Below are 25,255 nucleotides of genomic sequence, written 5' to 3' on the forward strand. Positions count from 1 at the left end.
GAACCCCTTTGGTAAACCTCCTTCTTGTATTTAGTATTTGTGATTGTATTCAAAATAATTTTGTTGTAGTATTAACTGTGACAGTTTTATTATTTGTGTGTGTGCTTGTGAGTTAGCTGGTTTTGTATCTTCAGGTTTCCTTCAATTAGTTGTATTGTTCCATTAACAAGGATAACGCTGCACATACTTTCTATATCAAATTAATTTTTGTGCCATCTGAAGGTGATACTTACTTCATATAGCACAAAAATGAAATAATCCTGCTATTTTCATGTCCATCATGGAAAAAGTCAAATGTATACGCAATACAACAGACAAAATGTAACTAAAGCATAATAAGAAACTTGTAAATCTCAAATTGCACCACACAAAACTTCATAACAACAAACACATTCACACACACCATTCCTATCCAATCTGAATATATTCATACTACAGAAGAAAACCTGACAGCAGTAATGTAAATGCAGAGCTAACTAAAGAATTAACAAAAGAAGAAATTAAAACATACCAACACAGATTGAAAAAGATAAATTCAAATATAATTGTGATGAACAAAACTTAAATCTCTAAAGAACAAACTGCAAGCAGAAAACAGCAATGTAACAAAATCTGACATAGGCATAGTATTGGCCTCAAGACTTCATCACCAAAAACGACATAAGAAAAGTTAAAATCAAGACCAGCTGACAGATTTTGAACATACACTCCTGGAAATGGAAAAAAGAACACATTGACACCGGTGTGTCAGACCCACCATACTTACTCCGGACACTGCAAAAGGGCTGTACAAGCAATGATCACACGCACGGCACAGCGGACACACCAGGAACCGCGGTGTTGGCCGTTGAATGGCGCTAGCTGCTCAGCATTTGTGCACCGCCGCCGTCAGTGTCAGCCAGTTTGCCGTGGCATACGGAGCTCCATCGCAGTCTTTAACACTGGTAGCATGCTGCGACAGCGTGGACGTGAACCGTATGTGCAGTTGACGGACTTTGAGTGAGGGCGTATAGTGGGCATGCGGGAGGCCGGGTGGACGTACTGCCGAATTGCTCAACACGTGGGGCGTGAGGTCTCCACAGTACATCGATGTTGTCGCCAGTGGTCGGCGGAAGGGGCACGTGCCCATCGACCTGGGACCGGACCGCAGCGACGCACGGATGCACGCCAAGACCGTAGGATCCTACGCAGTGCCGTAGGGGACCGCACCGCCACTTCCCAGCAAATTAGGGACACTGTTGCTCCTGAGGTATCGGCGAGGACCATTCGCAACCGTCTCCATGAAGCTGGCCGTCTTCCGCTCACGCCCCAACATCGTGCAGCCCGCCTCCAGTGGTGTCGCGACAGGCGTGAATGGAGGGACGAATGGAGACGTGTCGTCTTCAGCAATGACAGTCGCTTCTGCCTTGGTGCCAATGATGGTCGTATGCGTGTTTGGCGCCGTGCAGGTGAGCGCCACAATCAGGACTGCATAAGACCGAGGCACACAGGGCCAACACCCGGCATCATGGTGTGGGGAGCGATCTCCTACACTGGCCGTACACCTCTGGTGATCGTCGAGGGGACACTGAATAGTGCACGGTACGTCCAAACCGTCATCGAACCCATCGTTCTACCATTCCTAGACCGGCAAGGGAACTTGCTGTTCCAACAGGACAATGCACGTCCGCATGTATCCCGTGCCACCCAACGTGCTCTAGAAGGTGTAAGTCAACTACCCTGGCCAGCAAGATCTCCGGATCTGTCCCCCATTGAACAGTTTGGGACTGGATGAAGCGTCGTCTCACGCGGTCTGCACGTCTAGCACGAACGCTGGTCCAACTGAGGCGCCAGGTGGAAATGGCATGGCAAGCCGTTCCACAGGACTACATCCAGCATCTCTACGATCGTCTCCATGGGAGAATAGCAGCCTGCATTGCTGCGAAAGGTGGATATACACTGTACTAGTGCCGACATTGTGCATGCTCTGTTACCTGTGTCTATGTGCCTGTGGTTCTGTCAGTGTGATCATGTGATGTATCTGACCCCAGGAATGTGTCAATAAAGTTTCCCCTTCCTGGGACAATGAATTCACGGTGTTCTTATTTCAATTTCCAGGAGTGTATGTTAAGAACATCTTCAAAAAGATAGCAGCATATATGACTGTGTTCCACACAGAATGAGCTGTAACATTGTCATGAAACAAAAACTCCGCCTCAGATACTGTCCCAAGCTTCTCAAGCCTCATCTGGGAATTTTGGTAGTAGGCTCACCTGGTGGTTTGCCTCTTTTGAGTCTAATCTTTTAGCACTACACCATGTCAGTCTCAAACACACTGAGCATCTCGTTTATTGGCAGTGATGACTCCCCCTGTTCCCTCTGCTTGCTATGCTCCTTTATCCTGGCGCCCTTGTTATATGCACAGCACACATCCATAGTGATTAAACAGCTAAAGAAGTCACCTAGATTTGTCTGACACAGCCACAACATTTGTCTGCTGCCTTTGTTTGGAGGGCTTTTTAATGAATGTTAGTACTTGTGGTGAAAAATGAGCAGTGAGCAACCTTTGAAATGTTCAAAATGTCATGCAGGATGTGGAAATCTGATCCATGACTGATTTTCATGTTATCCACTGTGTTATCTGACTGTGATACATTGGTCTTCGAGCACCACGGCCTCCACGTCTCTTCTGGCTCCTGGTTCTTCACAGAGAGACGGTCTGCCCCTCTATTCTTTATCATTCACACTTCACTGGAAGCAGCTGCATCACTATAGAACTGTGTCATATGAAGGTGCGTGCTTGCCATGCACTTCCACCAACTCAGCATGTACTGTGTAAGGGATCTGTGACCCCACGAACATAGATATTACTTTCCAACACCCAGGTCGATAGCAGACAGGAGTTGATTGTCGAGCACTGCAGGAGGCAATGAGATGAGTGTCGAGTGAGGAGTGGTACTGGAGAGACAGGTAAGAATGGTGGTCAAGTGAGTAGTATACGGTAAATTCACTGGAGTATGACAAATGAGCGTGTCCCACTGATCGTAATGGGGTGGGCCCTCATCAATACTGATTCACGAGAGATATGAAACCAAAAGTGACAAGGGCCAAATAATGTGTTTCGCGTCAACCGTGTCAGCCAGCAACAACCATTGATTGCAGTGAGGATTGTTGTGATGAAGTACTTAAAATCTGCAACCAATAAAAGATATAACAGTAATTAGATGTGCAAGGCAAAGGTAGCAACTGCCTCAGAATTTGTGTGTTTATAGAAAATACATTACAGTTTGTACATCGCAACCTGTATGGTCTTTAATAATAGATAAACTTTCAATCATTAACTATTCTGTCTCAGGACAGCCGCACTCGGTTGAAATACCACCGAAGCCACAGAAGGAAAACCGATAGCATTACATCTATTAAGCACACGGTCATATAATTATAATAATTAACTGTTTGGCGCCTTTGGTAATTTTGTTTTTTTGTTTTTCCAAGTGTAAACTTTTTAGCTGCCCCTTGTATATGATGATTGATTACTCTTATTCCTTTGGTTGTTTGTTAATGGTTTAACTTTTTTACAGTCAGACTCCATTACATCTTCCATACTTTTTATGATATTTACCATCATTTCTCTTGTTTTTGTGTCTCTTTCTGTTCTGCCTCACCCTTTTATGAGCTTTTTCTTAGTGTTAGACAATACTCTCCTCCTTATTCCTTTGTTGCTGCTTCACTTTTTGATCCGATTAAACCAATATACTGTGATTCTTTTCCAATCCTCAGAGTTTTGCGTGAATTCTGTTATAACAGAAGTCATATTTTGCCAATCATCCTTTTATTCCAGAAAAAAAGGCTAATCAACTGTAATGGTCTCACAGACATAACAAAGATTTGCTTACATCAAAAGCCGAAAATAGTGAAGTACTCGATATGTTTGTTCATTACTTCTCACTCCCTTCATGGTAGAATTAGTAACATATTTTCTTAAAATGTCATCTTCTACTCATTGAAATTACTGTTTGTCTCCCTGTGAACTTGCTAATATAATTGTACATTTTTATGTTCCGAACTTTCAGGTTAGAGCAGCAGCTGTTTATGCATTGGGAACTTTCATCAACTCTGTCACCGAAAGAAGTGAGCATGCCAACAATATCGATCACACCATTGCCATGACGCTACTTAATACTGTATCATATGATATGAGTCCTCTTGTTCGCAAGGTATGCAGAATAATTCAGTTTTATCCATGCAGTAATTGAATTTCAGCAATCTATGTATTTAGATTTAACATCTACACTCAATTAAAATAAACTAAATGTCATATATTATTTTTTAATTTACTGCCAAAAAGTGTATAGAAGAACTGAGAAAGGTGTTACTGTGCACATTACTTCCCATTCTCAATTCTTCTCATGGAGGATGCTCCATGCACCTACATGCAATCACATGGATGTCACTACAATAAATCAAAACAATTAATAAGTAGCAGCTGCTACATGAATGCCAGGTGGATTTCTTCAACAAGGCTGCAGCCAATATTTTTCTCCTCCTTTCTCCACCTAGCAATTTGGTTGTACATTAATACCCCGGATTTATGCAATATATGGGACTGAGCAATAACCCTTAAGTTGAACTCAAATCGTGTTCCAGTTTTGCATATAAATTCAAATTATGTTAAACTGGGACCAGAGACTAAAGAAAACAATGTGATGTAGAAGAAAACTATTTAATAAAATGTTATGCAATACAACAAATTATATTGCAGTTCAGTATGATGCATTGCATCATAAGTTATTGTAATGTAGAAGACTTAATGAAATCTAACAATTCGTTTGATGAGTCAGGTTTTTTTCCCCGTCCTTCTTATGTAATATTTCCTCTTAGCACACTAATGAATTTTTTATTCCTCATTTTGTAAGAAAAATGTGCATTTTGTTGAAATCTATTGTTTGTTAAATTTGTGACCATTTTTCAATTGAACTGAGGTCTTATTTTATGTTTGCAACTGTCATTTAATCTTCTGATTGAACTAGGTATGAAGACTCAAGTTGTTGAATGTTTTGCACTTGCTCACACATTTCTGAAAGCTCACCAATAGTCAGCTTGTGTGCTAAATCTACAGAGCAAGAACCAACTCGTTTTAACAACTTTTTTACTAAGGAAACTATAATAAACCACCAACAGAAACACACTCTTCAGAACCAACAAAACAATAATGATCCCTTCTGCAGATCAAGCAAATAACAACTAATTCATATAATCAGAGTTCCCTTCAACTCTATACCCATATAACTGTTCCATGTGGAAGATAGCCTAACACGACGGAAGTGACGTCTCACAATCATTGTGGAAGAGAGGATGGTCAAGGTGGCACACCTCTGTACTGGCCGATCCTATCCACACTTGACGAGTCAAAGACCGCCTGCTGAACGGTCGGGCACCAGCTGTTCTAGCCCTGGGCAGAAGGATATTTCCAGGACTGTTTGCACCCATGATCACCAAAAAATATCTCATTGATAGTCGCGCCCCCTTCCTCTGCTGCTGGTTGATGCCCTCTGCTGGACGTTGACCATACCTATATGTTTGTTGTCAGCTGTGGTTCTTGCTTGTAAACACTCTTGCGTCGGCCAGACTTCACAGTGGAGTCGACAGCCCACGTCACTGGTCTGCCAGCAGACTTGCCACTGCAGTAGGTGCCTGTGGTGACTGCAGCAGTTCTCCCCACCACCCCTCCCAGGGGGGAGGTGAACGCACATTTTGACATCAGTATCAGTTTCCACTGGTGGAACGAGACCATGGGTGGCGGTGGAGGTGCTGGTGGCAAGGGGAGCCTCACTCATCAACATCCATAGCATCCATAGGCGAGGGACCCGCCCACAGGGACCCTGCAAAAGCTGGCGTTAGCAGCTGTGGTAGCAGCGACTGTAACCGTGGTGGCTGTGACAGCGGCAGTGGCAAAGGCAAAGGGAATTCCGATGAGCCCCTGGCCTCCAGCAAGACCCCAGACTGAAGGGCCTGGCCGGCAACGGTGCCATAGCTGGTCAAAATGCTTCTTACAGAGGGAACCATCGTTGAACGCGACAGTTGCCATGGTGCAGCCGAGAAGTGTGGAGACCTGGGCAGGAACTCAGTGGGGGCAGCTCTTGGGAAACACCAATGCCCAGACTGGATCCTTGGGAGAGAAAAGCAGCTGCACCAAGACTGGAGCAGCTGCACTTGGGCAAGCAGGAAACAGGAGTGACAAGGGTGTCTGATGAGGGGGGCCATGCAGTTTCTCTACCAGAGAGGACCCCTTGAGACCAGAGGAATGATAAGTAGACAGGAAGAGGTTGAGGGCAGCTGCCTGGGAGTGATGCTGACACAGTTTGGACACCTGCAATTTAAATTTGCAGACAAATCTTTCAGCCAACCCATTGGATGCAGAACAGAATGCCGCCATTTGGAGCAGCTGGATGCCCAATGTAGCACTAAAGGAAGTAAACTTTGCCGATGTGAACTGCAGGCTGGTGGTCGTCACAATCGCTTCCTGCAGACCCTTGATGGTGAAAATATGAGAGAGATCTTGAATAATGTGAGAGGTAGTTGTTGAGGACATGCATGTGATGTACGGAAAACCACTGCTGGCATCCATCAAAATCAGTCAGTAAGATCCCAGGAATGGACTCGCAAAATTCAGTTGGAGACAGGACCATGGGGCGGCAGTCGGATGCCACAGAAGCAGGCATCATGGCATTGCTGACTGCTGACGCTGACAGGAGGAGCAGAAACCTACCATGTCGCCGTCCATTCCCCGCCAGTAGACATGTTGCCGGGCGAGGCACTTCGTCAGGACGATCCCCGAGTGCCCAAAATGTTGGAGCATGAGGACAGTCAGGTTGGCAACACTGCACAGACGCGGACTCTTCGAGTATTTGCTGCACTAAATAATTATAAAAAGCGTTGTTATTGAGCTATTTTTAAACGTCTACTGGTGTTATAAATATAATATAAGTGTTGTTAAATTAGTGGAAGTGTTAGTGAAGTATAAAATAAGATTAAACGGTGTAAGAAGCGTATTTTTCTTCTCGTGCCTCTAGCACGAATCCTAGGCCTAATTTCACGTGCACGAATCATAAGTAAGCAGTGAATTAAACTTATAGGTAAATGCTTCCAGTTGATATAAATATATTATAAATGTTGTTACATTAGTGGAAGTGTTAGTGAAGTGTTAAATAAGATTAAACGGGGTAAGAAGTTTATTTTCCTTCTAACGCCTATAGCACAGACTTCAGGCTTAATTTCATGCGCGCATATCGTAAGTAAACAGTGACTTACACTTACATGTAATCACCAGTGTTTTTTATTCATTACTCTTTCAGCTTATTTATATCTGCCTGAATAGTTTCTAGGGTCTTTTCAGTGACTTAAACTTGCATGTAATCACCAGTGTTTTTTATTTATTACTCTTTCAACTTATTTATATCTGCCTGAATAGTTTCTAGAGTCCTTTGTTTATGTATTAGTCAGTACTCAAATCAGTTTATACGATTTCTGTTTTTGTCATGAGTGAGAAGTGTGTGACATGCCGTAGGATCGTTAGTTCCGGGGTATGGAGGGATGGGTGTTGTAGCTTCTTTCATTGGGGCAAATGTAGTAGCGTGGGAAATGGGGACATAAATGAGGCTCACCAGTGGTATTGTAGTATATGCAGTAGAGATAGGAAAATACTGGAACAGGAAGGGAAAATTGCAGCTCTTCAAGCTGACCTAGACAAGGCAAGGGAGGATCTGGACAGGTTAAAGAGGGAGAAGGGTGAACAGAGGTGGGAAGTGGCAACAGGTAATAGGGGGAACAGGCAAAGGAGAGCATCAGACAGCTTTGTGATAAATCTTGAAAATAGATTTGACCTGTTGCCTCAGTCAGAATCGGATGAGCCTCATCTAGCTGAAGTTGTAGAAAGGGCACAACAAGCTTTCAAGGGCAAAAAATAGGGAAATTTGTAAAGAGAAAGAAAGTTCTGTTGTTAAGTAGTTCCCATGGTAGAGGTGTTGGCCAACTACTGCAGGAAAATCTAGGTCCAGAGTACCAGGTCACAAACTTTTTCAAGCCTAGTGCAGATCTGGGTCAGGTAACAGAGGATATAGATTCTTTATGCAAGGATTTCATGAAGGAGGATGCTGTGGTTATAGTGGGTGGTCCAGGAAACAGCATTGACAGAGACTCTGAATATTCCATAGAGAGTGACCTGGTGAAAATAGCATCAGCAACGAAGCATACAAGTGTGGGATTTATGTCTGTGTTGAGACGCCATGATCGGCATCATTTGAACTCTTCTGTAGGGAGGGTGAACTTGAAGTTGGAGTGGCTGCTTAGGACAGATATAGGATCCCATATTGGTCTGATTCCTGTGGATGCTATTGATAGGTGGGACTACACTAGGCATGGGCTTCACCTCATTAGGAAAGGGAAGGGAAAACTGTCTGGCTTGATTGCAGGAAACTTAAGGGGGGACACTGTCACAAGTGGTAAAATACCAGTGGTCACAGGTGTCAGAGGGATGCCTCTTTTAGGATAGGGAAGGGGGATAGAAAATGTGTTTTAAGAGAGATTGGGCACACACACTCAATTTGAGAAAACAGATGAACAGGAGTCAGATTTTAGCATACAGCCTCCATTTCAACAATGTTTAACAGAAAGTAATCAGAAACTGCCAGTTCATCTTCACCAAAGCAGTTATAATCCCATTAGTATGCAGTATCAATTATCTTTATTACACCAGAACATTCTGGGACTCAGAAATAAAGTTGATCAACTACTCATTTGTACCGATGGAATGAATTCATCTAAAGAAATTCACATAATCTGCCTCTCTGAACATCAAGTTACCACTGGTATAGATATGTTAGACATTTCAGGATTTAAGCTAGCTTCCTACTTCTGCAGAGTAGATATAGAGGGAGGAGAAGTTGCCACATTCATTAAAAACTGCCATAAATTCAAGAACATTGACATTAATAAATTCTGTTTAGAGCAGCATCTAGAAGCATGTGCAACAGAAGTTAAGTTCCATAACAGATCCTATATAATAGTAACTATTTACCAAGCACCTGCGGGAAATTATAATCTATTCATAAATCATCTAGAAGCTCTTTTGGGTTATTTAACAGTAAGAAACAAAGAAATGTGGATTGCTGGTGACTTTAATACAGATTTTCTAATTCAATCTTCCAGTAAACATTTACTGCAGTTAGTAATGTTGTCTTTCAATCTAACTCACACTGTAAACTTTCCAAATAGGATCACTAAATCCTCAAGGACAGCCATTGATAACATTTTAATAGACAAATCAAAGGAACAAAATCATATCATAAAATCTGTAATAAATGGACTGTCAGATCATGACATGCAGTTCCTTGTTTTAGATGTAAATTGTTAGCAGATTATCAAGACTACTAAATCTGAGTACAGGAGAGTATTCAATCAACCAAAAATTGAGTGTTTTAGAAAACTGCTCAAAGATATGAACTGGAAAGATGTTTATAGTGCTCATGACATGAATGAAAAATATAACATATTCATGAACAATTTCAGTACCATGTTTGAAAACTGTTTTCCTCTAAAAGTTACTCAAATTAAACAGAAGTCTATAATAAAACGATGGATGACACAAGGAATAAAGATTTCCTGTAAGACAAAAAGGAAAATGTATCTGTCGACCAAGAATAGCTCCAATGCTCATGATTTAGCTAAATACAAGGAATACTGTAAAATATTTTTAAAATAGTAATTCCTACATCTAAACAAATACACTATGAGAAGAAGATAGCAATGTCAGGGAACAAAATAAAAACAATGTGGGATATAGTGAAAGAGGAGACTGGTAGAACCAGGAAGGAACAGAAGCAAATAGCACTAAGGGTAGATGACACATTAGTAACCGATGGGCATAGTGTGGCAAATCTATTTAACAAGCACTTTATATCCATTACTGATAGAATGGTATAGTCAGGATCAGTAAATAATGCCCTTGAACATCTGAAACTAGCCTTTACAAATAGCTTCAGGTACATGAATATGTCACTTCACCAAAAGAAATAACTTCCATAATAAAATCTTTAAAAACAAAGCATTCTAGTGGTTACGATGAAGTATCAACAAAGTTAGTTAAGGCATGTTCTTGTGAGTTTAACACAATTCTAAGTTACTTGTGTAACCAGTCAATTATAACTGGGACATTTCCTGACTGGCTGAAATATGCAGATGTTAAGCCTCTATTCAAGAAAGGGGATAAAGAGATGCCATCAAACTACAGACCGATTTCACTTTTGCCAGCATTCTCAAAATTTTTAGAAAAAGTAATGTACAGGCAGCTTCTCAACCATCTGTGCACAAATAACATATTATCAAGAACACAGTTTGGATTTCTGAAGGGTTCTGATATCGAGAAGGCTATTTACACCTACAGTGAAAATGTACTTAATTCATTAAATAACAAGTTACTAGCAGCAGGTATTTTCTATGATTTGTCTAAGGCATTCGATTGTGTAAACCACAACATCCTTTTAAATAAATTAGAATTCTATGGTGTCATGGGCAGTGGTGCAAAATGGTTCAAGTCATATCTTGCTAACAGGAAACAAAGGGTGTCAGTGCAAGGGACTAATGAATTAAGTCATCAGTCATGATCAGAATGGGAAGAAATTACATGTGGTGTCCCACAAGGATCCATCTTAGGGCCATTGCTTTTTCTTGTGTACATTAATGATCTCTCATCAGTCACACTGCCAGAAGCAGAGTTCGTTTTGTTTGCAGATGACACAGGTATTGCAATAAATAGTATGTCGAGTGTAGTTCTAGAAAGATCTGCTAATGATATTTTCATGGATATTAATAAATGGTTTAAAGCCAACTCATTGACATTAAACTTTGAAAAGACACACTACATGCAATTCAGAACCTGTAAGAGGTGTCCACCCAGCATATGCATAAAGTATGAAGAAGAGCAGATAGAAGAGGTTGACAGTCTTAAATTCCTGGGATTACAACTTGATAATAAATTTAGTTGGGAGGAGCACACCACAGAACTGCAGAAACGTCTTAACAAATCTGTATTTGCAATTTGAGTGTTAGCAGACATAGGTAACATAAAAGTGAAAAAGCTTGCATACTTTGCCTACTTTCATTCCATAATGTCATATAGTATAGTATTTTGGGGTAACTCTTCAAGTCAAACAAAAGTTTTCAGAGTCCAAAACCGTGTAATACATATTATTTGTGGAAACCTCTTCAAAGAATTGGTATACTAACTACTGCCTCTCAGTATATTTACTCCTTAATGAAATTTGTCCTAAATAATATATCTCCTTTTCCAACAAACAGTTCAGTTCATACATACAATACCAGGAACAAAAATGATCTGCACAAGGACTTAAAAGTGCTTACTTTAGTTCAAAAGGGGGTCCACTACTCAGGAGCACTCATCTTCAATAATTTGCCAGCAAACATAAAAAATTTAGTTACAAACAAAGATCAGTTTAAAAAGAGCCTGAAAGACTTACTAGTGGCCAACTCCTTCTACTCCATTGACGAATTTTTTAATAGAAACAAGTGATGTGTCGTATATATTTATACTATTAGTATTGTTATTTCAGCTTAAAAAAATAAATAAATAAAAAGAGTGACATGTTCCACATCCACGAGGATCTCCTCAACACGGATCTATGGAACGAAAAACTAATCTAATCTAATCTAAACCCGCTGATGGGGTGAGGATGGTATGACAACACGCCAATGATGAGCATCCCCTAAGAGAAGAAGAATACCATCACAGATGGAAAAGTCGTTGCGGCGAGGTCAGTAAACCCAAACCTCAGGGTCTGAGACCTGACGATGATCGGAGGGCCACCCAAGTTGAACGTGGCACAGAATTGTCCAAAGAACCGAGTCTGAAGACATGTGTTATGTGACGAGCCGGGCATTCATTGGTAACGTGGCAGTGGTCGAGTAGACGACGCTATACAGATGAAAACACGCAGCTGGATCAACATCGAAGTTGGAATTGGCCCCCGCAGGAAGTCGAGAAACAAGATCGGTGTTGGCATGGAAGCCCGTGGCCTGGTAACTGATGTAGGTGCACCCTGCAAGGAACAGTGCCCAGTGCTGCAGGTGGCGAGCGGCCCAGGAAGGGATGGTGGATGTGGCACCGAACATGGAGACCAAGGGCTTGTGGTCCATGTAGATCGTGAACCGGTGGCCAAAGATGAAGTTGTGGAACTTCTTGAATCCAAAGATGATGGCTAAGGCTTCCTTCTTGACGCGGCTATATCTGCACTGTGCATGTAATAGGGTTTCTGAGGTGAAAACCTGTGGGCTGTCAACACTGTCAATGGTATGAGACAACACAGCTCTCAGCCCATAATCTGACGCATCAGCAGCCAAAATAAGAGGCTTGGTGGAGTCATATGGGACAAGGAATGGTGGAGCGAGAAGAGCAGATTTGAGATGCTGGAAAGCCCAATAACATTCCAGCAAACAGGTGCAGGGAACATTCTTTTAAAGCAGGTGATGATGAGGCTCCACCAGAGGTGCAGCATGTGGGATGAAATGCTGATTATTCTCGGTTGAGTTGACCCAAGACAGATTTGAGCTGGGAGACATTTGTCAGTGTCGGGAGCCACTGAATGGCCTCTGGCACTAAAAATTGACATTTGGTCCTGTTGCACCACAGTCGCCAAAGATTCTGCACTAAGTCTGGGGCCGAGATCCCTGCAACTAAGATGTCATGCAAGTACTTGGCCGTGCCAGAGATGTCCTGATTCACAGTCTCCAGAAACTACTGGTGATCCCAAATGGCAGGTAGTTGTACCGGAATATCCCCAAAGGGAGTATTGATGATGAGGAACTCATGAGAGGGAGTGTTGATCGGCAGCTGGAGGTCTGCTTCCCAAAGATCAATCTTGGCAAAGATCTTTCCATCCGCAACTTAGACAGAATATCGTCGACCTTGGGGATAGGGTAAGAGTCAACGACAGACTGGGCAAAGATGGTGGCATTAAAATTGCCACATACCCAGAGAGACCCATTCGGTTTTTCGATAATAACATTGGGCGTAGCCCAGTGACTGTGGTGAACCGGTGTCAGAAACCCCGTCTCCTCGGGGTGACTCAGCTCCTTTTGTAGGACATCCTGCAGGGTGAGAGGCACTGGACAAGCCTTGTGAAACTTCAGAACCGCTGAGGGAAGTAGTTCGATGTGCACTTCAAAACCAGACACCCACGGAGGAGAATCAGAGAAGACATCAGGGAAGGAATCAAAAAGCTCCTATAAAAGAGCATCAGGGGATACAGTTTGGATCACTGGGGCCAAATCGTGGATCTCAAGGCCAAGAAAATGAGAAAGATCATCCCCCAACAGATTAGTTTCTGTGGAGGCAGCTAGGACCAAATTCAGGCGGTGCCATCATGAGAGAAAAACCGCACCTGCTCCAGGAACCACCCTTGTACACGGATAGTGTCATTACTATAGTTCTTCAAAGGGGTTGGGAATGGGTGGAGGAATGGAGCACCCAAGTGATAGTGAGAGTGGCCATCAATAATTGTAGCCTAGGACACTGCGTCGAACTGGAAACAGAGAGGAGTGCTGTTGATCTGGACTGTCAGAATGATGGACCCCGCTACTTGTGAGAGGACTGTCTGTACAAACGAGATGCGCAGCAGTTGGACAGAATTCTCCAAGACCAAGTCTGGAGGGTGCAACGCTGTGAGGTCCACCTCCATTGAAGAAGAGGACCAGCAAACGTCCCACAGGTGGAACAGACCACCCGCCAGAAGCAACACTCACAGTCCTGGTGCGTAACAAAGCATTGATGACAGGAGGGTAGCCTCTGACTTTGCTGAGCCCAAGAACCTGTAACCTGGTCTGGAAGACAAGGAGGAGGAGGAAGAAGCTGCGGTGGGGCGACTGCTGGCTGTCAGCAAGGCTGCCACTCCAGCGACCATGGTTCCGAGTGACGACAGGGCGTCCACGTGCCATAGGCCTGCGGTGGGGCATGGGGCACTGCAGATGAACGGGAAGACTGTTCATGGGCACGAATGACGAACACACACATGTCCAAGAAGGGATCCTTCAGCTTCAACAGATCCATTCGCAGGGCATCGTTAGGAGCATGGACCAGAATCGTGTTGCAAATGAGGTCTGCACAATATGACTGCTTACACCCCGGGTTGGTACAAGAGAACCGACAGTCCTGGGAGAGCCCTTTAAGGCAAGCAATCGATTCACTGTAAGACAGTAATGGATGCTTCTGACAGCTGAAGAAGTTGTGACAAGCTGCCGCGACGTAGACCTGGGCATCAAAATACTCTGTTAAACTGTCGGTCAGCTGTTCATAAGGGAGGACATAGGGTTGTACATCCAGATGCAACTGCTACAGTAAGTGATAAATGTCAGGACCCACATAGGGAAGAAAAAACTCACAACACTGGCCAATGTCGATGATTGTATGGGCAAGGAAATGTTGTTCCAAGCAAGCCGCATTATTACTCCATCGTTCAATAGACTTGTCAAATGGCAGGAACATGGCAGGAGTGCCGATGCCGGCACCCCTGGAGGAACACTAGTCAAAGCCTGCAGACACTGAATCAGAAGTTCAGTCATGTGTTGCATATGACCCAACAGCTCGAGGACATGAACCATTGTGCATCTGAACCAGGAATACCTTCAGCCATGTCAACAAACAATTAAGCAACGCAGGAATTTGAACAAAGTCATTACCACTGCTAAATCTATGGAGCAAGAACCAACTTATTTTGCCAACTTTTTGATTAACCCTCTGGTTCTAATTTTGCATATAAATACAAATTATGTTAAACTGGGATCAGAGACTAAAGAAAACAATGTGATGTAGAAGAAAACTATTTAATAAAATGTTCAGCAATACAACAAATTATATTACAGTGCAGTATGATGCATTGCATCATAAGTTATTGTAATGTAGAAGGCTTCATGAAATCTAACAATTCATTTAATGAATCAGTTTTTTTCCCCCTCTCTTTCTTTTCAAAATTTCCTCATAGCACACTAATGAATTTTATTCCCCATTTTGTAAGAAAAATGTGCATTTTGTTAAAATCTATTGTTTGTTAAATTTGTGACCATTTTTCAATTGAACTGAGGCCTTATTTCAAGTTTGCAACTGTCATTTAATCTTCTGATTGAACAAGGTATGAAGACTCAAGTTGTCGAATGTTTTGCACTTGCTCACACATTTATGTAAGCTCATCAATATTCAGCTCATGTGCTAACTCTATAGAGCGAGAACCAACTCATTTTGGCAACTTTTTTTACAAAGGAAACTACAGTAAACCACCAACAGGAACACACTCTTCAGAACCAACAAAACAATAATGATCCCTTCTGCAGATCAAGCAAATAACAACTAATTCATATAATCAGAGTTCCCATCAACTCTTTACCATATAACTGTTCCATGTGGAAGTTGGCTGTTAGCAGTTGGTAGATAGCCTAACATGACGGAAGTGACATTTCACAATTGTTATGGAAGAGAGGATGGTGAGGCTGGCACACCACTGTAATGGCCTATCTTCTCCGTGCTCAATGAGCCGAGAACTGCCTGCTGAACTGCTGGGCACTGGCTTATCTAGCCCCAGGCAGAAGGATATTTCTGGGACTATTTGCACCCGCGTGATCGCGAAGCAATAGTTCATTGATCATCGCACACCCTTCCTCTGCTGCTGGTTGATGCTCTCTGATGAATGTTGGCTGTACCTGTGTGTTTGTTCTCAACAGTGCTATTTGCTTGTAAACACTCTTGCACTGGCCAAACTTAGAGTCAGCTACTGGTGTCGCTGGTCTGCCTGCAGAGTTGCTGCTGCAGTAGGTGTCTGTGGTGACTGCACCATCCTGCTTGTGTGGGACCCAGCAGTTCTTGATCATCATCATCATCATCATCATCCACCTCTAAATTTAATTGCCTGCCAAGACTGACCACATCTTCAATCACATTATCAGTTTGATTAGGATTTGGTGCTGATTCTCCCTGGGTTACAATGGTGAAAAAAAATGGACACAATTTTTTTTGAGATGCCATTATAGTTTTTTGCAAAATTTCATTCCGAGATTGTCCAGTAATTCTCAAGGCATCTAAATCACTGAATTGCTTCCAAAAGTGCTAAACAGAGAGCTTGTTGTTTTGTTTCATTGCTGCACGTAGATGTACATATGATCACCTTGTGTAGTAAGGTTGGAATGTTTTAATGACTCCATGGAGGTTGGAATGTTTTAATGACTCACTGGTCAATTGGTTGAAGCAAGGTGGTTGTAATAGGTTGCAAAAATAAAACTTCCACATTTGGGTCGGAATTAAAGGAACAAGAGGATGATGTGGTGTCTTGTCAATTAATAGTGTCACTTTAAATAGGATTTGTTTTAATTGTCAATAATGTTCACCTTTAGGTATGAAGTAATGACCAAACCAGTCCTCAAGGTGGGAAGTTGTCAGCCATGCTCCAGCATTCAACTTCCAAATTACAGGCAATCCAGCTTTAATTCTTGTATTTTCTGGATGGTAAGCTAAGAGAGTTTTTTGAGTCTCCAGCTGCATTTGTGCCAACCATCGCTGTCAGTCGATCATTGGTGGCTGTAAAGCCTGGAAGATTTTTCTCTCCTTGCACATCAAAAGTTCTTTTAGACATCATCTTCCAGAACAGAACAGTTTCATCTAGACTAAATATGGTTTGGCTGGTGTAGCCACCTTCTTCTGTAACTGCCTTGAGTTTCTCTAGATAGGGTGGAGAGATCTCTTTATCAGTGCTTGCTGCCTCTCCACTTTCTGTGATGCTATGTCAATTATAATGACCTGTCAGTTGGCTAAATCAGCCATTACCAGCATTAAACATTTCATTTTGGGTTGCCTCCCCTGTTTCATCCTTCAGTCTCTCAAAAATCAGCTTAGCTTGAGAGCACACCAAGTTCTCACCATTAGGACAATTTTTCACTCTTACTTGATTATCATGTAGGAATAAAATTTCAAGAGCCAAAGTTGCATAAATTAGTCTCCATTGTTGACAACTGGTTTTGACTATTGTAACTGTCCTCTTCTGGCATTTGAAAATTTTTTGTTATAAGATGTGTTCCATTGTGAGTTAATACTTCATGCCATGTCGCCATCATGATGAATTCGCTGACAGCAAAACCATTTACATTTATGGTTCAAATGGCTCTGAGCACTATGGGATGTAACTTCTGAGGTCATCAGTCCATTTACAGTTAAAAAACACCTTGTGTACATAGGTATGTTTGGATACATAGTGGTCACAAAGGGTTGTTAATTCTTAAAGCGAATGATATAAAGTGAAATCCACATTTGCATGTCTTTTTATATTTGCGTGACATGTTACATAGGTTGCGAATCCACCTTAAATGAAGTATACAATGCATCTGGTTTTTTCCCATGTAAAACATAGAATGCTCCTTCTGTCACATCATAATTTTAGCATTGTTTACAATTGAGTGATAATACGATGACATTCATGAATGATACTTGACTCCAAAGAGCGTGCGTTTTTTACAATTCTGAATTTTTTTTTCATTATCTGATACAGTCGTATCAACTGCTGATTCTAGTAGATCAGACTTCTTTGCCAATCCTCAAATTTTCATTTTTGCATTGAAATCCTTGATAATATTAAGTTTACATTCCAAAGGTAATGATTGTTTTTTCTTGATTGATGCAAATGAACCACTCCTGCTTCATTTGGATTCTATAGTTAGACTCTATCGATCAATGCATGAAACGATTCCGCATGAAACGTCCAAACCTGTCGTAAGCTGAACACTGTGTGGGTAGAGTGAGGAGGAGAGGTGTGCAGTGCTGAAACAGCCAAATCGCATAATACAAGATTTGCATGAAACAGAATAGTTGGGGTATTACTGTAATGATTCTTTTTCTGACAGCACCTTAACTTTCTTGGACAATTTTGACTGTGTGTTATTCAGTTTCTGGCACTTTGTCTTTTACTTCCTGTCCTCTTTCCAAATTATCTTTCTGTTTTGATAGAAAGTATGATTTTCTCTGCAATATTTTTACTACCTGGCGGGAGAAATTTTTATTGGAAAACCTTGATACTAACTTTTATGGGTTAATTGATCTTTTTAACTAGGTTGTAACTTAAGTAATTATCATCGATTCATTTTTTAATAATTATTGTAAGATTTTACTTTGCATTCTGTATGTGAGTGGTATCACCACTTCATTAATACCAAATTTTAATTTTTGCAGGAGCTGGTTGTAGCACTGCAATGGATTGTCCTCATCTTTGAAAATTCCTTCCTCTCAGTATGCCTACAAGAAGAGAGCAGGCGAGGGGAGAGTACACTGAGTCCACAAACTGCAAATGTGCCAGGTTATTTTTTAAATAATTATTATTCCTAAAGTTTGTTATGCTCAGTGATGAAATCTTAGAAAACATTTCACCATCTATTCACTAAGTGTTGTGTTTCTTTGTTACTTCCTTACTTTGTACAAGTTATTGATTTAGAGAAAATAGAAGTTATCTATTTTTGTTTGCTTGAAAAACTGATTTTAGTTGACATAACAACAGAAGATTTGTTTTAAAGAAACAAAAATTGTAACACCTGCACCCATATAGTGAGGTTATGCTACACAAGTGGTTGTGAAAAATCTGTATGAAATTGGTATATTCAATAATGAATTATTGAGCAGTGAGTGTAAAGACACTTATTACTCTAAATAAGAAAAATTTAACTGAATTTGTAATCAGAGTGCCAGTTTCCATTGTGAGCCAGCTGTGACTTTATCTCAGGCTGAGAAAATGTGTGAACTCCTGTTTACCACATTTATTATGAAAAGTATAAATTGCTACTCACTATAAAGATGACACATTGAGTTACTGACAGCCACACTGAAAAGGCTTTTGGTCAAAGCCTTCTTCAGAAAAGGAAGCACACACATTCATTCACACAAGCAAGCACACCTCACACACAGATGACCATCATCTTTAGCAGCTCGGACCGGACAGCAACTGCCACATTGAATGGAAGCAGTGACCTGCGGGGAGCAGGGAAAGGGAAGGGGTAGCAGGGTACAGGTGGGGAGAGAGAAGTGCCATCTGGCAGAGTGTATGCAGACTAGGATGCATGGCAAGACTGCTACCAGGTGGTGGGAGGCTGTTGGGCAGGAAGGTGGGCATAAGGGGGGAGGGGAGGAAATGGGAAGAGGAAAAGGAGAGGAAGATGGAACGGGAAAACTGGATGGGTGTGTTGACAGAGAGCAGCATACAAAAAGGGTGGGGATGACGGTGGGTGGTGGTGAATAGGAAGGTGATAGTACAGACAGGGTGAAAGCTGATATTGTGTGGAATGCGTGGGTACAGTAGATTATATTAGGTTGAGGCTGGGATAATTTCAGGAGCAGAGAATTTGTTGTAAGGATAATGCCCATCTGCACATTCCAGAAAATTTGGTGGTGGAGGGACCAATGTCAGCCTCAACCAGATGGCCCCAACCTAAGGTGATCTACTGTCCCCACACACCCACACACCCTCTTTTTCTGTGCCACCCTCTGTCAATGCAAACTGCCTGTCTTTTCCCTTTCCTTCCCTTCCCTCCTCTTCTTTTCCACTACCCATTCCCCCTCCCCCCTCCCCTTCCACCTCTCTACCTGACAGCCTCCTAACACCACACCTGGTGGCAATCTTATAGTGCATCCTTCTTGTCCCTGCACAGTCCACACGACAGAATTCTTCTCTGCCTCCACCCAAACCCTGCTACCCTGGTCCCTAACCCGTCCCCTCCAGATTGCGGCTTCTGTTCATTGTGACACTGCATTCTGGTCTGAGCTGCCTGAGATGGTGGTCGTGTGTGCATGAGGTGGTCTTGCTTGTAGCTGAGTCCGCAGCTCGTGGTCATGCGGTAGCATTCTCGCTTCCCGCGCCCGGGTTCCTGGGTTCGATTCCCTGCGGGGTCAGGGATTTTCTCTGCCTCGTGATGACTGGGTGTTGTGTGTTGTCCTTAGGTTAGTTAGGTTTAAGTTGTTCTAAGTTCTGGGAGACTGATGACCATAGCTGTTAAGTCCTATAGTGCTCAGAGCCATTTTGAACCTGGGAGCTGATACAGTGGGGTCTTCACAACCACTATGATAGAAACATTTGTGCGATTCCCCTTGTCTCTTTGCGCTTCCGTTCAAAATAATGGTTCAAGTGGCTCTGAGCACTATGCAACTGAGGTCATCAGTCGCCTAGAACTTAGAACTACTTAAACCTAACTAACCTAAGGACGTCACACCCATCCATGCCTGAGGCAGGATTCGAACCTGCAACTGTAGCGGTCGCTCGGTTCCAGACGCGCTTCCATCAGCAGAAAGATTTGACTGTGCTGCAGAACAACGTCCTCGTCTTTGGAACATGGCGTGAAATCCAGTACAGTGTGGATGAGAAGTCCTGACTGAAATATTTCACTATGTTTTGTGATTTATATGTGACGTGTATGAGCTACAACAATATATGTGTGTGTATGTGTGTGTGTGTGTGTGTCCGTGTCCGTGTCCGTGTCCTTCCTTCCTTTTCTGAAGAAGGGTTTGGCTGAAAGGTAAATGAGTAACAGACCTTTTGTTGTGTCTGTCTGCAGCTCAACATGTCATCTTTACAGTGAGGAGCGGTCTACCCTTTTCCGTATATTGTTCATATGTAAAGTGATGACAACTTTATGCCTGCATTCAGAATTTTGAAATACTGTTTTCATAAATGTATGTTGTCAGTGTTCTCCTCTGTGCGTGGATATTCTTTGTTTACAGTCAGTTGCGTGGAGTGGAGTGTAGTGGAGTGAGTTTTAAAACCTGAGAAAACTTTTCTCACCACTATTGAAACGGAACACTTGTGTGTGCGCACGCACACACACACACACACACACACACACACACACACACACACACACACACACACACACTCACTCACTCATTCATTCTCACTAACATTAACAGTACTTTTATTTACAGTTATATTTATTTCAGTCTAATGAAATAAATTTCTTTGGTTTTAAAGGACTTTATGATTATGTGGCTTTTGTCTCATCCCACTCAGCATTTCTTTTCTGTACTGGTTTGGAGGTTTGAGATACCTCTCTTTGTTCACGCCACTTCAATTTACTGTCTACCGTATTTACTCGAATCTAAGCCACACTTGAATCTAAGCCGCACCTCGCAGACTCGAAATCAAGGAAAAAAAATTTCCCGAACCTAAGCCGCACCTGAAATTAGAGACTTGAAATTCAAACGGAGGGATAAGTTTTAGGCCACACCTCCAAATCGAAACAAAGTTGGCCCATTGTAATATGAGACACAATTTAGGTCGAATAAGTGACGATACAGCTACAGTAGTTTGGTTCGAGTCGTAAGCTTAGCAGTTAAGCTTTACCAGGTAGCCATCGCTATGCATCAGGTGCTCCATCCGTATTTATAGGGGTACTCTTCCTTTTTCACGTGCTTCGTCTGGTTTGAATTGACTGCTTATTTTTCTTTGATCTGATAAGTGCCGTTCTCTTTGTTATAGGTGTTTACGTCACTCTAAGCTGAAGATGCATTACTGCACTGTGTCATGCATTGTTTGTCGCATTCTGATAAAGAGTTTTTATGGCCTGTCGCCACTCGCGGCATGGCTTTGGCTTGCTTTTGTGCATGCTACCACCGCTTAGAGAGAGAGAGGGAGAGAGAGAGAGAGAGAGAGAGAGAGAGAGAGAGAGAGAGAGAGAGAGGAATTGTGTCATTAGCGAAACAATGGCAAGAGACTGCTATTTGTTGTTACTTACACTGCTGCTTTCTACGGTATTAGCATTGAAACGAAATCGAGCTGACTTGAAGGAAACAGTGGTACCATCTGATATCTCTTGGCTGTGGCCTGTACAGTCTAGTGACAAATATACCACCTAATTATGGCTCAGACTACTAGATCACCCCTCATACGAAACGGAATTGTCCCTTGCAACACTTTTTTTGTATGCATAGTCCCTTTCCATCTTCATTATGCAGTATTTAAGTTTGATGTTTTCTGTATTGGCGAGTCCACTGGCCTACATAAATTTAGTTTTAATTGCCTCTTCATCTACCTCCTTTGCTATCCTCTAATAACCCTGATGTGAACGGGACACTTCACTTTCCCTCTGAGTCTGAATTTTGGCCACTATGCTTTCCAGTTCAGTACCAAAATCTGTGGGCGTAAGTTATCCTCATCTCATGGAACTCTTTTATTCCTGTGTGATCAGTAATAGCCATTCCTTTTCCCCCGGACTGAAACTGTGATAATTATTGGATCTTGCAGCCTAAAAGTCATTGCCCCCATCTTGCCAACCATTATTACAGGGGTTTGCTCTCTCTACACCTACATCAACACTCTGCAAGTAGTTGAGAAATGCATGGCAGTGTGTACTTAGTGTGATACCACATGTTAGGGTTTCTTCCTGTTCAAATCATGTACGTAGTGTGGGAAGAAGGGCTGGCTAAATGTATTTTGTATGCTGTAATTAGCCTAATGTTGTCCCCATGAGCACCACATATTATTCTTACAGTACATTTTTTGGGCAATGGAGACTTCCTTTCTTAAAGATGAGTTACCCCAGAATATTATTCCATATGACATTATTGAATGAAAATATTCAGAATATGTCAACTTACTGATTTGTCTCTCCCCAAGATTTGCAATGATTCAAACTGAATATACGGCTGGACTAAGTTGTTTTAGGAGTTCTAAAACATGCTTTTTATAGTTTGAATTCTCATCAATAAAGATACCTAAAATGTTTCATGTATCCAACTGATTTATTATTTCCTCACTGTGTGTTACACTTATAATTAGTATAATACCTCTGGATGTGCAGAACCGAATATGTTGTGTCATTTTAAAATTGCAGCAAACCAGTCAATGACACTGTTAAGAATATTGATTTGTATTTCTTTATGTTGCTGTACATACGTACATACATACATACATACGACTCATCATATAATTGATGTGTTGAGCTGTTGATAGGTATATGATCAAGATTTAATATTTTACTTCTATGGCAGATAATATACCAGAAAACTTACACATGGAATGAAGCTTTCTGCAATAATAACTAAGAACTAGCAGTCTGATTGCCTGCTAGTGGTTCACAACAGATACACAACACATTGACTTAAATGGCTGTTACAAAGTCTGTGCCATCTTGGTCCCTCCTCCCCTTGCAATGCTTGTGGCCCCAGTCTCTCTCTTTTCTTCAATTTATAGTTTCTGTCTGTGTAGATATGGATTCCTTACAAAGCAGATTTATAAGTAAGCAATTGTTTGGAATGGAATAATATTCCCCATGTCGTTGTTGAATAATAATATTCTTGATATAGTTGTTTTGAACTTAATGTGCCTATATTAATTTTTACTTCTTTTTTACATAAACTTGGGCATTACTCAAAATTTATAAGTGGTGTTGGGAACCATCATGCAGAACTATCTTCTAACCTCAGACACTGAACACAGTACAGTGTTAATGCAGGTAGTACCTACAAGGCCTTTGCAATAAATAAAGTGATATGCTGTAACAAATCAAATGTTTACATTTTATATTAATTGAAGTAAGAAAGAGACCTTGCAAGGAGCAAATGTGTTTTATGCAGCTCATATGGCATTAGCTTAATGTGGGTTGGTAGTATGCACAGTATTCTACCATTTTCTGAGACACACATTTTATTCAAATAGATGAAAATCAGAAGGAAAGAAGTTGAAGTTCAGACCCAGACCCAGGTCAGAAATTGGCCATATGTGTTTTATCTAGTTACGAAATAAAGTCCAGCAAGCAATCTAAATAGCAAAAAGATGAAATATGAGCTTTAGGAAATGTGAGCTATCCAATAGTCATGATGTGTTACAGCTGGGTGTGTAGTATGACTCAAATATAACCACCTACAGCAAATATGCCCTTTTTTTTATTGCTGATTGCTCTGCAAATGTTGGTTTTTTCAGAAACTACTACATAGTGTGAGTAATACATTCAGAAACTGTTGAAATTATGTCCATCTATATAAACATTATTGCTGCTCATACACCAGTGTGAACTAAATGTGAATGGCTTATATTTGTACTCAAAGCAACAACATTTTTGTGGCACTTGTGTGTAATGGCAGGTGTGTCACAGAGTCATCAGGCTTCATTGATGGAACTACGTCCCTGGAGGATGAGCTGTGAATATGTTGTTATGATGGAATTCTAATCTGTTTCACTTTAACACAATTAATGTATGAAGCTAAGACCTCTATTAAAATCATAAAATACACTACACATTGCCCACTGTGACCTGTCACTTTAAATGGGAACTGCTGGAAGAGGAAAGAAACAAGCAAGCCAGCCAGTCTCGTTCCATTCATAGACAGTCTCGGGGAGGTGAGTGGTGGAAAATCCCCACCTCATTGTTATTCTGCAGGGAGCATATACCTCCTTAGCAGTTTTTGGAGTCACTGGCTGTCCCTATATTTTTAAAGGAAACTAAATGCAACAAAGCATAATAGAGTAAACATAATTTTACCAGCAACTATTTCAGTATTATTGCTATGATCACTATATCATATCACCAGTTACCTAACTTTTGCTTATTCTTCCAGTCTCATCATCCCTCAATAAAAATGTCAAGTTACAGTGTTCAATATCCTTCCCATTTGGTGCAGATTCTGACGACAGTTTGTACATGATCACTTTACTGCTTGGGACCCTAATTACAACACATGACAGTCACTCATACTAATTAGTAATATAGGAGACAACCACAGAGAATTAATTTTTGTGTAGAATTCCACAGAACTGACGCCCACCATCAGTATAGACTCCACACTGATCATTTGTCCCTTATGCAAAGCATATATAACATCTTTTTATGCTTCTTGTTAGGTAAAGGCTATGTGCTGTGAATGTGGACTGTTGCAGGCTTTACTCACAACTAGAATGAGGGATGCCATTAAGTAGAGTATATTTATTGTAAAAATATGCCTTGAAAATACTTGTATTGCATTGTGTTCTAACTTTTATGCTTTTTGACCATGCAGTTAAATTTTTTCTAAGTTTTAGGCACCATCTTACAGACACTTTAGTGACTACTACACAATACAGCTCCAACTGTGATATGCTATCTTTGACTTTCAGTTGTTTAAATAATGATGGATAGATAGAATTAAAATTGTTGAGTGCTGCACATCACGGTCATCAGTGCTCCGTCTCAAGATTGTTGTGTTGGTGTATGAGTAGTT

The 25,255-nt window shown here is 41.5% G+C and overlaps 1 protein-coding gene across 2 annotated transcripts in view; it reads left to right on the forward strand.

Annotated features, from left to right (window-relative positions):
• Positions 1 to 25,255, forward strand: part of LOC126335398 (regulatory-associated protein of mTOR) — a 275,566-nt gene that overhangs the window by 150,270 nt on the left and 100,041 nt on the right. For both annotated transcript variants that reach the window (XM_049998641.1, XM_049998642.1), the window contains exons 13-14: positions 4,053 to 4,196; positions 18,254 to 18,377. In XM_049998641.1, coding sequence (XP_049854598.1) covers positions 4,053 to 4,196; positions 18,254 to 18,377 — 268 coding nt within the window. The remainder of the gene's footprint in view (positions 1 to 4,052; positions 4,197 to 18,253; positions 18,378 to 25,255) is intronic.

This window comes from Schistocerca gregaria, chromosome 2 (genome assembly GCF_023897955.1).
Source record: "Schistocerca gregaria isolate iqSchGreg1 chromosome 2, iqSchGreg1.2, whole genome shotgun sequence".
Taxonomy (NCBI): Eukaryota; Metazoa; Arthropoda; class Insecta; order Orthoptera; family Acrididae; genus Schistocerca; species Schistocerca gregaria.